At 36.8% G+C, this 16,238-nt stretch overlaps 1 protein-coding gene across 3 annotated transcripts in view; it reads right to left on the bottom strand.

Annotated features, from left to right (window-relative positions):
* Window positions 1–297: 297 nt before the first annotated feature.
* The window catches only part of ATF2 (activating transcription factor 2), a 40,218-nt gene continuing 24,277 nt past the window's right edge, over window positions 298–16,238 (bottom strand). For all 3 annotated transcript variants that reach the window (XM_009906645.2, XM_054174280.1, XM_054174269.1), the window contains 4 exons: window positions 14,451–14,600; window positions 12,506–12,712; window positions 6,729–6,834; window positions 298–1,216 (listed from right to left, as the gene is read on the bottom strand). In XM_009906645.2, the coding sequence (XP_009904947.1) occupies window positions 990–1,216; window positions 6,729–6,834; window positions 12,506–12,712; window positions 14,451–14,600 (690 nt within the window). In that variant the 3' untranslated portion in view covers window positions 298–989. The remainder of the gene's footprint in view (window positions 1,217–6,728; window positions 6,835–12,505; window positions 12,713–14,450; window positions 14,601–16,238) is intronic.

Here is a 16,238-nt window from a genome sequence, read left to right as displayed (position 1 = left end):
AAGAAAAAAAAAAAGAAAAAAAAAAAGGAAAAAAAGTTTGAGTTGTCTGAAGGTGGTTTTTAGGCTTTTCTGGCATCCAAACCCATGAGCAAACTCCTTAGTCTGTGACTCAAAAATCCACAAAATATCAACCCTACTTTGGAATACTAACTATTCCATACTTGATAACCCTGTATTAACAATACGCTTACTGGTTTCAGCCTAGCCACAAAGGGTAATGAGAGATATCCTATTCTGACTGGAGAAATAAAGCTCTCCTTCCCCCAGAATTAAATTGTTGGAGGGGAAAATAAAACCCATAACACCTGACATCCATTTACAATAAAATAAAATTTAAAAAATCAAATCTATTTAGTAATGTTCTTCATCTAGGATAGGTATGTGCATAAGAGTACTGTATCTTATATACTGTACTGGCCCTATTAAACAAATTAAACCCCCCAACAGTTAAAAAGCCAACCAAATGTTTTCTCCCAATGTTCTTCCTCTCATAATGTGCAAAACAACAAAAAGGCAAAAAGACTAAAAGCAAATTTACTGTTACTGTCTTTCTCTTGCCTAGTGCTTTATGACCTTGTTCATGTTACAAAGTCAATAGGGACTATGCAGAACTTTGGTATAAAAATGTCACATAATATTACTATCACAGTCTTGGGGATGACCTTTAGTAATTCACCCCAATGTTTGTTCAAGTAATACCAATTAAAAATGAAATAACCACATTGTACTGTACACACACTTTACACGTTAAGCACAAAAAAGAACTAGTAAAACTAAGAATTAAAAAAAAAAAGTCTTTTGCAAAGGGACTAGAACTGGTGTTCTGTCTCAGCTTCACCTGCCAATTGTTAAAGCCAAATTTAAGATGGATTTTAAAAAATGAGAAATTTTAAGCTACAATTTCTCCTAGATGGAGACTGGTCTTTTGCTGATTTCCCTTTAAAGTCACAAATGTGTATCTAAGAAACCGATGCAATCCAAGTTTTTAATCAACTTCCTGAAGGCTGCGACTGGGAGGGAGGCGCCATGACGATCTGGGAGAGGCCGGGCTCTGTGCTCTGGTCTGCCATCTGTGTGAGAACGGAGGTGGCCACCGCTTCTGCCTTGGAAGTTGAGCTTACGCCGTTGGAAGTGCTGACAGAACTGTGCTGAATAGCTTCTGTGTGTGGACTGCTTGGCACTGATATGTCTTCTGAACTGTCGTCTTTATCTGCAGCTGAAGAACAACAATGAATGTATTTTTTTCCTCCCCCTGAATGTACACCACCTCATCCCAGGTAACAGCAGTCGTGGCCTACATAATTCAAATTCATGGTATAATGAAGTACAAATTGCAAAACAATCTTATATTCATTTGGTAAAGAAAACACTACTTTGTAAGCAAAAAATATGGCCTGCTGTATGGCATACTCAGGAAACAAACATTTTTCACCTCTTCAGTGGTGATTAAAATCATCCCATTTCCTACCCAGTATATCAGCTGGTGGGCACAATGCCTAATTCTAGTGAAGAATGCCCATGTCAATAAGCAATGCTTAGAGATTAAAAATGCTACGGGGTGTCTTGGTGCTACATGAATTTACTTTATATTTTTAACATATGCTATTTACTGCACTTGAAGTCATGACAGAGTAATCAGGTTGAAGAATAATTCTCATTGTGCAAAACTAGAACCTACAACCTAAGCATGATTTTAAATGCCTTTCCTGCACAGATGTCCGAGACATGCTAGAATTATCCTTTTTTCCAGAATGGCCAAAGTCAGGCAAGACATTGTAACTTGAGACTGTCAAGCAAAAAGCTGAGTTAAAGAATAAAAAACCAACCAAACAAAAAGAAAATAAGCCTACTGTTTTACACTTAAAGATAAAAGTATGTACAGCAACTTTAATTATAACTATTTTGTACCATGGCACTTGGTGCCATGATCTAGTTGTGAGGTCTGTTGGAACAGGTTGGACTTGATGATCCTTGGGGTCTCTTCCAACCTTAGTTACTGTGATATTTAGTGGAGGTTTAAAAAAGTATTTCCCTCCACAGTTTTATACACTGACTTTATCCACTTAAGGTCACCATACAGATGGAATACTGGAAGTCCCTTTTAAAAGGCTGTCGGAGATTTGTGTAACATAACAGGACAGAAAGATACAAACATAGCCAGAAGAAGCATGAACTATTGTGTGTGTCGCAGGAATGGAGCAACGCTTGAATTTCTCTTGACTTCTCCTTGCAATCCTTTTCAGATTTGCTTGAGACTGGCATACAAATTCATGTTACCCAGGGCAAGAGGAGATGGAAAGGACAACACACTGAAAGATGAACAATACTATGGTACCAGAGCCTCTCCTCTCCACAGAAAACCAGGCTAACAGCAGCAACAAAAGCAGAGCACTAAGCATGAACAAATGACGAGGAGATTAAGTTTATGATGTAGTGAGGTTTATAGGACATACTAGCTACGGGTAGGGAAATTCATTAAATTAGCAAATCAAGTCACCAAGATCTTGAGCAACTCTATGCATACTAACCACATGCTCCTCTAAAGCCTGAAAACAACATTTATATTATTGACTGCTTCTGGAAAAGAACAGTAAGGTTAGAAAGGTTGGGTAAACAAGCAAAATCCCTGTATTTCTTTCTATGAAACACTCTCTACACAAACAATACAGCAATTTCTCTTACACCACTACAACACAAACACGGACATAATAATTTGAAAGTATCATAATGTACTTCTCCATGAGGCCAACTATTTCATAGATACTGCATTTCTTCAAATAAAGATCTTTCAGGCACTACGGGAGACAGAGACAGCCGATAGTGAGCTAGGTCTGCGGACAGTTACCACATATCCTAAGGTCACATGGTAACTGTACACAGCAAGAGGAAGAAAATACTTCTTAAACACATGGGTGATCCTCAGTAGGATTTGCCCATTCAAGAACAGAAAGAACGCAGAATCACAGAATCATTAAGGTTGGAAAAGACCTTTAAGATCATAGAGTCCGACCATAACCCAACTACCATGACTACATCCTACTCCTTGAACACGTAAACAAGTGCCAGTTCAGTTAACACCATTCAACAAGACTTTGTCTTTGCTAGACGTCTAACAAGACCTATAGGAACTTATGCAAAACCAAGGAGGAATACATGCAAACTACATTAAAAATGGAAACTATAGTGCCAATTCCTGAAAAATACCAAACTCCATTTGAAGAATTAAAACCTAACAAGAAAATCTACTCACAGAATATGGAAATTTTCTTAAGCCCAAAGATTGAGAATAAAGAACAAAGGCTTTTAGAAGAACGCAGGAATGTCATTTTTAAGTTCCAATGAATCTTTTTTCAGTTGAGCAAACAATTGGCAGGCGCAGGACTGTGGTTTCAACAGTGCAACTGACACATACTAGAATCATAATGCAGCTACTAATGTAGAAAAAAGCCTAGGCATTTTAGCTTTTTAATGGCTCCCCCAGCTTTGCCTCAGACCCACGAAAATGCACAGTCCAAATAAGAAATGGATCTACAGAATTAATGTGTGCTGTACATTAGAAGGCTGAAAATTTACAGACCTACATCAAACTTCCTGGAGGCCACCTAGTTCCTAGATGGGCTGTGTCATGAGAAGAAGCAACAGAGAAGAGTGTGGGCTAGACTGAGCTACACAAAGGATTTTGAAAATGCCAACCGAAGCAGAGAGGGAACTTCTGAGGAGGTAATAAAGACTGATTGATTTGTGCCTAGATTAAATGCTCATTCCAGTGAGTTGGCCTTTGTGAATATCCCCAGCAGCCACCGAAGGACAGTTGCCAGTCCAAAACAAGCTCTAAGAACAGTCATTTGAGTGGTTCAAATTATTTGAGGTCTGAAGCTGGCTAACCATCTTCTACCATTTCTTTAAAACTAGCCAAATAACACACACAAAAAAAAATGTGTTTAACACCATCTACACTGCAGCCTCTATTTATCTTTCCTTATACACATTTCAGACAAACGTTCTTGAATATTATAATGCCCTTTTTAAAAATACCTAAAATCATCCTTTTTTAAAGTATTTTTTTTTTCATAACTCTGATTTCACTGATGCATTTTCTTGTCAGAGGTTTTCACCATTTTCCTGCTCCAAGGCCAGAAAAAGCCTATGAAAATACAGAACTGCAGAAGACTTTTAGAAATAATCTGGTATAGAAGAGCCAAAACGAAAAATAAATGAACAATGTTTAGATTTCTCCTATGCATAGCACTTTCCTTTCCCCACCTCGAGTTTAAAGATGCATTCCTTTCTCTCAGAAATAAAGCTTGAACTGGCTGAAAACTCAAACATTGCAGAAGAAATTCATCCATATTCTCTCCAAGTGCAATAACCATATTTCTGGTTTCTCTGTCCTGATGACACTCTTTTGAATCAGGCACAACACTTTTTAAATAAGGAAAAAAACCCCAAAATATCCCCAGAACCATTTTAGAAGAAAAATTTGGCCTAAGACAAAAATGTGCCTGGGAAATTCAAGAGCTCTTAAAAGATATGTGGGAGTAAGTGCCTAAAATACCCTGAAAAGCAATGCATTATTTGTGCCTATTAAAGTACATCACACATAAACCCCCATTAAACTGTGGACTTTTAGGTGTTAAAACATGGTCTACGTGATATAAACAAGCACTGTCTCAGCAGCACATGATATTCAGCACTGCAGGAACTCTATAATCTGGTGTCTTCAATTTTCTCCACAGGGACAGACTGTTAAAGCACTCAATACAATTTTTGAAGCAATTCAACTTAAACTACTTGATGAACATAATATGTGTATTTAAACATAGTTTCAATGAACACCATTTCCACAAAAATATTAACTGAAGTAATTTCTGCCTCGCATAACTTCTACTGTGGCTCTGTCACTTAGCCAGCATGCTTTGCTAGCAATATTCAGATGGAGATAATGTGGTAAAATTCTTTCAGAGGGATGGCATTAATACCTTTACTTTCAAGAGACTTTTCAAGAAACTAGGTGAACTATGCTTCTAATCTTCTTGCTCACTATTTTTTTTTCCCCCCTCAATGTAGGTTTTCCCCACTTATTGGTAGTTTAGCTCTTCCTTGTTTTGCATTCTTTACTGAATTAGGAACATTACAGCCCTATTCTGAGGCAGAAAATAATTATTACAAACCAGGCCATTCGCTAATTCAACTAAGAAATCTTTAGGATGCAATCAGCTTGCCAGTTTAAGACTTAAGTAATTTTCATGCCAGTTCAGGATCACACATAACCAAAACATCAAAATTCAAGAAACCTACAGTTTGGGTTAGTTGTTTTGTTTTTTGTTTTTTCCCCAAAAGCTTTGCATGCATAATATTATCCCCTAGTAGCTTCCATATCAAATTATGTTGTTCTGTCAGATGGGAGCCATAATGGCCTCATCCCTGCAGCAATCATTGTTAATATAAATCCCAAACATATTTCTCTACTGTTCCAATTTACTCCAGGATGCTATTTTCCATCTTGTCAAAATGACTGGAGATCAAAGGACCAAGATTTATAAACTCAAAACTGACAAAAATCAGTATTCTAAATATATATGGACAATAGAGAGTTGCTAAATCTCCTGAATCTTTTAAATTAAAAAATATTGCCCATTCTGATGAAATTGCTTACAATGACTACAAGTAAAGATGGTGGCCATTAAGTTTTATCGCAAGCACCTGAGGATCTGTTTGCATGCAATACAAAATGTTCCTTTATTCTCCTTTATTCTCCTGAATTACTGACACTGGCAAATTAAAATGAAGTGGCTACATATGGCAGAAACAATCTTCACATTTACAAATATCCTGAAATATCACTAAATCATAAAAAGGAAAGCTGTGGGTTATATATTATGAATGTTGCCTAATGCATTCCCAGCTCAGTTATTTGTAACAAATTTGTGTACAATGGACAAAATTGGCCATTTATTCTACAGCAGCAGCTGGTTCAGGCACTGTGTATCGTATCCAAAAAGGAAGTTACAAGTCAGAAAAGCATAATTAACCTTTAAAATGCTGGAAGGATGGAAAGAAAAGGAAAAAAAAAAAAGGCAAATGAACAGCTTTACATAATAGTTATGAGGAACAAAAATGCTACCGAAACTCTCAGTATTCCCTTCAGTTACAGGACTGCTTTTCAAAAATGCCCTGTTTATAGAAAAGTAGTCGCCGTGGAAATCAAAACAACCTAGAAGACATTGTACAGTAGCAGCCATGAACCTGCATCTGATTATTTTAATGGCTTGACTGATGCTGGATCTTATGGTAAATGAGGACAGCTGTTGTATTACCTCTACTGAAATCTCATTATGAAGAAGGAAAAAAAACAAACCCACGAGGACCTTTCACAGTACTAGGGTGAGATAAAGTATAAAAAATGTTTTTTCGTGTGCTCTTAATGCTCTAATTATATTTTCCAAAGCAGGTGTAGTAACCAATAGTCCTTAAATCCTAATTATCATATGCATTTATTAAAACATAAACCCTTCAATGTTATGCAACACTTTGACAGAAAGAATGTCAACATATTTCTAAGTATCACATATTCATGCTTGTCTTCTAATAACCTTTGAGGTTTTATAAAAAATAAATCTTTAATGCAATATTAGAACTGCATTTCTCAATTTTAATGTTCAGTCAGTTCACTTCGGCAGTATTTCACTGATCCAGCCTAAGGCTATAGGTAATGGAACATTACTCACTATGATAGCCAGATTTCTTCTGCATGGCAGTTACAGGGCAATCTTTATGAGCCAGAAGAAGCTGTTTCAGCTGTGCCACTTCATTTCTCAGCAGGGTGACTTCATTCTAAAGGAGAAGAAAGTTACGCACTTTACCAGGCTCAATCTACACCCATTTTGAAGGTAAGTATTAAGTTTTATAGGATTTTCAGTTGTTCATTTAGGGGTAAATAAAATACAGTAAGTTTCCATTTCATATATATTGCAAAACTGTGTAACTTTCTTTTATCACAGAGCATGTAAATATTATGGCTAAGTTAAGATTTTCTTGAACTAGGAAATGCTTTTTTGCAAAATAAGAGATGTGTTTTTCAGTCTGCAGATGCAGACTCCACATATAGTGTCTCTCACATGATCCAGCTACTGTAAGACTCTTCTGCAAGGCTTTGTGATGAAATCTAATCAGAGTAAAGCTACATTTAACTACCCACATTTTAAGAGATGCCTGCCAGAGCCAACACAGAGTGATTTTTGGTGACTATATATGTACTTATACTTTGAAAAATAAAATCTCATATAACTGGAAAATTATTTAGTAAATGTTTGTTGATTTCCAAATTGCTTTTCTCTTTTGCAACCATACATAAATGTGTTGTGTATCTTTAAAGGTCAGCTTATGTCGCTGAAGTGAAGTATAAGACAGCACCTGCAGAATCCAGTGACTGGGCTCATTTCCAGGTAGTGCCTTTCCCACTATTGGGTGACCTTGAGCAAGGTCATTTTAATTCTTTGTACTCAATCTCCCCATTTGTAAAATGGAGGACAGTGATACTTACCTTCCATGTAAAGCACTTTGATATCTATAGATGAGAAGTGCTACCTAGCAGCATTATATATGACAATCCAAATTAGGAATGGTATGGCATTCTGACAGACCCATTTTCACTTTAAATAGAAACAAAATGGTTGTGTATTTAGAGAATCAATTAATCTGTAACACTGTGACATCCATATCTTCTCATGTTACATGCTTTTCATGGGTTATTTTAAATAGAAATCCTTCCCAGTTGATACTTGAAGTTACTTCAAGAACCTTTGCATGTTATCACAGTACACCACTCACATGACACAATTGTTTGGTAAATGCATGTGTTTATGCATTTGAGAGCAAGTTGAAGAAAAAGCCAACACAGGAGAATTGGATTGTAACAAAAATTATTCAGAAAAAAAACAAAACATGAGAAAAATCAACCTATTTACTTGCAAGCTAGAAATGAAACAATGCAGTCAGAGATGATTTACAACTAAAAGGATTCCAAAGTAAGGAAAACAATTTTTAAGAACAGAATTTATTAGGTTTCATCACACTAAGTAATAGTCTATAAATACTGTACCTAAAACATCAGCTTTTTAAAAAGAAAAGCTCCTCTTTATGTCTTCTCTCTCCTTTTAGAAGAAAAAAAAGACATCAACCTGCAAGACCCTTTTTAACAATTAAGGACTACATTCCATTTCAGTTATTTTATTGTGCCAAATATCTCTTTCAGAAACTTTATATTTAACACAATAGCAAGAGATGAAAGAAAGCCAAAAATCTGATTTCATGGAGGTTTCTAATGGAAGAAGAATGTTTATGCAAACAAAAAAGGTGGCAATGAAAGAATCCCAACCAAAAGCCTTACCAATTCTCTACCAGCTGTCATTGCATGTCCTGAAATCTTGGGACTATTAAGAAAGCACATTACTTCTGCCTCCAGTTTTTAGTTTTGTCTTAGCTCACAATGTTATTTTCTGAGGAGCCACAAATTTGGAGACCAAACAGACAGCTGCACAGAATTGACATAGATGGGGGGAAAAAAAACCCCAAACCAAAAGTGCTGATGTAGTTTTGAGACACTTCTGGATCATCTACAGAACCAACAATGTCCAAGAATATGAAACATACTGCTGCTAGTTTAAAGGAGTGCTGGCAAAAGAATTGATCAAATAGGAAAAGGTTTTCAGAAATTTTCTACCTTCATCTTCACATTTTAAGGAAGCATTTCATACACAAACAGCACATACAAGCAGGAAGTCACTGTTCAAGTAATAATAATGTTTATGAAAATTTTTATAAAAGGTATTTTGTAGATTAATGTCAGTTCTATTATAAATAATTTGGCTAACAGAAGCAGCAAATACATTAGCTTACATTAAAGCAGATTTGGGCAAGAAAAAACAACCCAACAAGGAACAGCATTCCTGTAGCAAAACCTCCACAACTTAAGGTATTCTTATTGAATACATAGCCATCATGGTTATTAAAACCAAAACTGTGTTAAACAGTGCTATATGCAATGCACAAAACATTCCTGAGAGTAGAACAGAGAAACGGTGGTGAACGATGATAATCTATGGTTGTCATTTACATACAAACAGTAAAAAAACACTTGTAGCTGATAATAAACAGGGGTTGTCAGAGCCCTTCTCATACACACATTGTAGTTTCTTATCATGGATGTTACAACAGCAAGCCCTTCCCTCTTATTCATAATATGCTAACATGCAGCCATTTAATATGTGGTTACCATGTCAAAAATAGGCTAACAAGAAACACATGGAATAAAACTTCCAACACCTGGCATGAAAAATCCCACTTCTTTCCAGAAAAAGCACTCTTTCCAGAGTTTTCACACTGGAAAAGTCCTCCTCATTAATGAGATACCAAGTGAAGAGTAGGCAGCAACATTTGTTTAAATAAGCACGAAACACACCTCCCATGCTGGAGAATTTTTATGCTCCCACATTTCAAAATGTGCTAATATTAGAAAGCAGGTTTCTGGAGGAAAGCAAATATATTTTTACTTGCACTCCACTTTTCAGATGATACTTTCCCTTCTTCATTCTTCTGAAGGTGTACCACAAGTGCACACCATGTTCTTCTCTGTCTATTTCTCCCTGGATCCAAAGTGTGTATGTAATAGAGGGACCAGATTAACCTTTACTCAGTGAGTAAGGGTGGGATGATATTTATGAGGTGTATTTACCAAAACTATCATCAGAGACAGGGAAATGATAAGGAATTGTTTGTGGTTGAGCTGTACTCTACTCTTCCTGTTTCTTTTTTAACAGCTTCAACAAGACATTCCTGTATGGGAAAGGACCTTAACTTCTGGGTGCTTCTTTCATAATTTAGCCTTCCTAAAGCAGCTTCTGAAGCATTAGTACAAACAGCCACTCAATTGATGATGCTTTACAACCTGCAATGACCACGTGAGGAAGACAGGCCATGCTTCCACCAATACCTTGCTCTCTAAGATTATTAAAGCAACAGGGACCAAATACGGGCCCTACAGTGAACTGATCCTGCAGTACGACTGAGTGGCCACTGGGGACAAACTGCCAACACTTCCTTAACGTTATACAGCACACCACACCCTGCAGTATCATTGTGCAAGGCACAGAGCAATACAAAGTGGCAAACAAAATTGAAGAGCAATAAACAAGTCAACACATTAGTAGAAAACAAAACCCGCAAAAATCAAACAGTAAATAAAATCTAGAAGGTTGGGAAGCATGACAAAAACTTACATTAGAAGAGCCTAGCATAAGAACAGCCAAGCTAACCTAAATACATTACTGGCATGATGAAATTTTAAAAAATAATCCTTAAAAAGGAAATTACCTTCAAACATTTAAAAGAAGTAAGTTAGCCTACAGAAAGCTGAAAACTACAGAACAGAATATATACATCAACCAAGTAAACCTCTTCAAAATCTTCCAGTGTTAATGACATCAGAAGCTTTGACATGGACATTGCAAGAGAACTACCAGCTGCATTGAAAGAAGGCAATGAAAGCAATGCAATCTCATCATGCTTTTGGAAATGTCACATCTTGGTACATTCTGCTGAGCAGGTTATTTAGATATCAAAATATGAACTACTGAACACTAGCAGTCTATAAAACTGTACGAAGGCAAAACTCCAAACTTGCTAAATTTGCTGTTAAATATAAAGTAAGTAATCACAAATCGTTACTGCCCACTGCCCTCACCGATAACCTGTACCAACCTGTCATGTGAAGAACTATTGTCGAAATACAGGACTGATAAATGTTTTCACAGAAAGTACAGTTTAATTATTTCTCTGACATTCAATTTTCTTTATATGCCATTCTGTTCTTCACAGTTAATGGTTTTGCTTTTGGCAGATGGTAAGAAAATTCTTTTTCTTGAATTCACTAACTTAGTTACCAAAAAATTGGGAATCTTTTGGCTACTCTCCTTAGTTATACTCTCCTTGGTTATAACAACTGGTATGTGTAAGGTCAAAGCAGCTGACATAACAATTACTTTCACTAAAAACAAAACAAATCAAAGAAACAACAACAAAAAAAGAAAAATAAATATAGGCAAACTTTATTGTTTGTTGTTTTACTTCCTGTAAATCTACCTTCACTTGTTTCTTGGTTAATTTAAGCTATAGTGCTACATACCATTTTTTTAACTAACGGATTTACAGTGAGGACTGTGATGGCATTAAAGGAATGCATCCAAAGACTGTGAACAGGTAGAAGGAGACTACATATTTGCAAGAAATTTAACTAATGCTGGTGCACAGTGTCATAATTCTTGGGACACAGGAAATTATTTCATATTGTATGCTTAGGCAGGAATTTCTTAACATTTAACAGTCTGGGATGCTGAGTATTTTTCAAGACATGAACATGAAGACAACTGATAACACTGTAATTTCAATTACATGAGAAAAAGTAAGTTCTTTGTGCCCTACTTTGCTGTTGATCAAACTGGGACATTTCCCTTATCAAACAGCATGAAAAAGGAGTTTTAATAGGAAGGAAAAGATCTATGAATTTGGCTCAGTGAACAACTCTGATGAAAGAACACGAAGTAAAACTTTAACATTATCAAAATACTTTCCAGTGCATTTTCTAAATGAATGCTTCATTTAGGAAGTGATGTAACTTTTCCTTTCTGTAATTTTCAAAGCAAAGCTTTTAGGACTTTTAATTTGAAACAATACTTTGTGCCAATTCTCATGTGCTGCTGGAAAACATTAAGAAAGTATGCTTTAACATGTACTAGAGGATTAAACAAAAGGGTCATGGATTGTTCTATGGGGGGAAAGTGTGTCCACACGACAACTTTCCAAGACTGACAACCTCAGATGAGGTGGAAAAATGTCTTGCAACATACACTAGACTACCCTCTTACAGTACACCCTCACTAAAGGATTTACGCACACTGGGAGGGCAGTGTGGTGAAATTTGCACTGCCACTGCCTGTGCTGTACCTGTTCTGTGGACAAAAGAGGCCTTCAGTTTCCAGTGATGTCAATCTGGCACCTTTCACGAGCACTACATTCACTTTAAAGGAAAAAAAGTGAAGTTAAAAAGAACCAAAGGAAATAAAACCAAATCTTACTTAACTAACTCAGACTGTGATACATATTACTAAGAACAAGACGTTTTTAAGGTAAGGCTATTAGTTTGTAATAAGCCTTTACTCCAACACATCTTGTCATCTTTGGTTAGTATCACAGTCTGAAAGTTATTTAAAATGGAACAAAGGACAAGAGTATGATCCTAAAGTTTACATATCTTGAAATCTGAGTATTTTCTTCAATTCTTATTTTACTGCTATATGCAATTAGTGCTGAATTTTCAATTCTGACCTGAGGAGCCAGTTACCAAACCATTTACATTTTAGGTTTCATGTGAAGTTTAAGTTCCACTGATCCAGGATCTCTGTCTAAGAATGGAAAAATGTGTCATTTTTACTTGAAATAAAAAGTATACCTGTAACTGGCCATTTAGTGAGCTCAGGTCCTCGGCTTTTTTCTCCAATGACTGCACCCAGACTTTCCGTTTCTGTCGGCATCTGGAAGCAGCAGCACGGTTTCGCTCCAGAAACTTTCTCCTTTTCTCATCAGGGTCTTCATTGGCAGCTCTTCTTCGGCGACCACCTGTATTTGGTGTTTGTGGTGTAGGCTGAGCTGGTGATGCCTGGAAACAGTAAATTTATCATAGAATTGTTTTGGTTGGTAAAGACCTCTAAGAACTTCAAGTCCAACCATTGACCTAACACCACCATGGCCATTAAACCATGTCCTGAAATGCCATGCCTATATGTTTCTTGAACACCTCCACCATCTCCTTGGGTAGCCTATTCCAATACCTGACCACTCTTTCCATGAAGAAATTTTTCCTAATACCCAATCTAAACCTCCCCTGACATAATTTCAGGACATTTCCTCTCATCCTATCACCTGATACTAGAGAGAAGGGACCTACTCCCACCTCACTACAATCTTCTTTCATGTAATTATAGAGAGCAGTGAGGTCTCCCCATAGCCCTCTCTTCTCCTGACTAAACAATCCCTGCTCCCTCTGTTGCTTGTTGTAAGACTTGCTCTCTAGACACTTCATCAGTTTTGTTGCCCTTCTCTGGACATGGTCTAGCAATTCAATGTCTTTCGTGTAGTTAGGGGCCCAAAACTGAACACAGTATTTGAGGTGTGACCTCACCAGTGCTGAGTACAGGGGAGTGGTCACTTCCCTACTCCTGATGGCCACACTATTCATGATAGAGGCCAGGATGCTGTTGGCCTTCTTGGCCACCTGAGTACACTGCTGGCTCATGTTCAGACAGCTGTTAACCAGCATCCCCCAGGTCCTTTTCCACGAGGCAACTTTCTAGCCTTTCCAGTTGCTGTGACCCAAGTGCTGGACCCAGTACTTGGTCTTTTTAAACCTCATGCAACTGACCTCGACCCATCAATGTTAAAATCCCTTAAAGGTACAGGATAGACAGAATATAACTGTCTACATGTTCACAGGTCTAGCACAGAATCCAAACATGTACTAGTTGACATAGCTATTTGGCATAAATTCTACATAGATAATAACTGAGAACGCAACTCAGCCTTTTAGGAATGAAACACTTACAAATTTTGCTTTGTTTTATAATACTCATCATAAAGTTGTTAAAAAATAACCAAACAGCAAGCTGTTCATCTTGAAAATTCTCCTATGTAATGGTATGAAAATACTGTTTTAAAATTAAGGTAGTATGAGAGAATAGCAGCCTTAAGAGAGCTACCATGGGTAACTTTTTTCCTCTTTATGTTCCAAGCAAATACATTTTGATACATTCTTGGATTTCACTGGCCAGTTTAAGAATCTGAGTGCTTCTGCTGCAGACACAGGTCATTCCAGTTCCAGGCCACGTATATGGCTTTTATAATATTGGTATTATGCTATGAACAACTCTTCAAGGTTTTAAAAAGCATTTTGAAAACACATTCCAGCAAATTTTTTAGAAGCAGAACAGCAACAATCCTCCAGAATTCACCCAGGGAAGTGTCTTTTCTCCAGCAACACTCCCGCTTCCAGTCTGACTCAAAGGTCTTGCCCTTTATTCCCCTGTTCACATCTATCATCCCAAGCAACAGCACATCCATCATTCCTAAACTCGGAATCCTCTTTTCCCTACCCAGGAAGACACAGCACACTTAATCACACAGCTCAATCTCTGGGTGGGCAGCCCAGAAAAGATGGTTTGAACAAATTAACATAAGCATGTTAGCTGATGCAGTTAGAACTGCTACAGAACTATGACTCCCAAGAATAGTCCATAGCACATGTTAACCTCTGTTAAACTAATCAAGAGTAAAGGAAAGAAGATCTCTTTTTGCATAATGAACAATGGAACAGGAACTAGATGTACACTTTATTGTCATACCGGTGTTTCGGTTGTTGAAGTTGCAGGTTGTTGTAGTGATTGCGGTCGTGGTTCCTCTGACTGAGTCCTAACCAACCCACTTGGATGTCCCTTGGCAGTATCTCCATTTGTTACCTGAGGGTGCTGCTGGGTCAAGGCTGCTTTCAATCTCTGAAAGAAGAAAGAAGAAGAACAACAAAAGAAATATTCTACCAGGCTAAACTGAAGAGTCATTATTTAAATCACAAATTACTTCCTTTTTTAAACAAGAGATCCAACTCTAAATTAGTTTTTTAGTTTAGCAGGCTTTCAACAGTGATCTAGGTATATACCTACTAACAGACAAACTCTTGCACAACAGCAACAGAAACTCTCAGAAAGAAGGATAGTAAGCTCTATGGAGAAGTAAAGAGAAAGCCTTCTTTGTCAACTCTGTCCACAAAAAGATGACTAGGAGGCCATGAACAAACACTTCCTGAGGCCGGTATTACACAAGGCACAGATTAAAAAGAGAACACTCATGAGGGAAAATAGGTAAAAAACAGAACATAAACATCTATTTTAAAAATTCTAGTGTTCACTATCCATTTAATAACAGTTTCTTATGACTCCACTTTTTCATGGTCTTTACAAATACTCACCTCTAAAATCCATCCCATGAGTAATCATTAGATAAAAGCCAAGGTCTTTGCTGAAACATCTCAATAATGCACAAAACAATAACAAGCTTCAGGTTATATGTAATTAGCTTTTATTTACATAAAAATATGCAAAGGAACTGTTACGGCATGCTATTGTACATTAAAAACTTCCTAAAAGGTTTGAAGTTCTTCCTTCATTGCACACAGCCACTACAAAAACCAGTAACTTAAAAATTCAACTGTACACCATATATCCACTACTGACAACCTGACTTTTTAAAGCAATTTATTGACTGTCTTGAAAATTTCCCTCAACTTTTTGTGAAATCTCTTAAAACTAAGAGTTAATATATTTACGAGTCCTTAATCTGAATAAAGTGTTATACTACATTTCAGTAGATACAATTGATTGCAATTGATCCAGATTCTTTACCAAAATTTCATGAATATTGTGTAATTTACCATGAAATTTTCAGTTTTACTCAAGAATTTACCTCGCTAGACAAATTGTATTAATGAATTTCCCTCCCCCCCGCCAAGCACTGGATTTTTAAAGAATCCAGTACAAGTTTAAGAAAAGATTAATGACTTAATACATTAGTTTATGAAGACTCTGATAACCTGTATCACCACGTTTTGTAATATGAACAAAGTATTGCTAAAGTACAAATGCTAATAGAATGTCTTAAAAATGCTGTATTTAGCCAGCTCAAAATAAGCAGGAGACTTTGCACCTATTTATGTAGGTAGATACTTGCTATGAATTGCAGTATGTCATGTCTCTCAACAATTAAGCCATTGGAATACAGTCAAAGATCTCTCCTAACTTGCATGGTGATAGGCTTTCCTGGTTCCTACTCTACAATTAAAACAGCAGACTGCAAATAATCTCCAGCAAAAGAGCAAAAAATCTTCAGGTCTGCAATATGCCAAGTTACATCAACTGCCAAATCCCTACACTTAACTGTAGCACCACTACCAGTAGTTATCCCACCTGAAGCGTACAAGTGGAACTGAGAAACTGCAACATTCCTCTGCTAGCTTTAGCCATTGACTTCTATAAGAGAAGTCTTTCCTGTAGTGACTGCTCTAGATTGAGTTAACACCACACAGTACTCCAGAGAGGGACTGTTTAACTGTACATAAAAATTCAGTGTTAATGAAGTTC

The sequence above is a fragment of the Dryobates pubescens genome, chromosome 2 (assembly GCF_014839835.1).
Source record: "Dryobates pubescens isolate bDryPub1 chromosome 2, bDryPub1.pri, whole genome shotgun sequence".
Lineage (NCBI taxonomy): Eukaryota > Metazoa > Chordata > Aves > Piciformes > Picidae > Dryobates > Dryobates pubescens.
The sequence above is the reverse complement of the archived record's forward strand: the minus strand, read 5'-3'. Positions and strand labels throughout refer to the sequence as shown.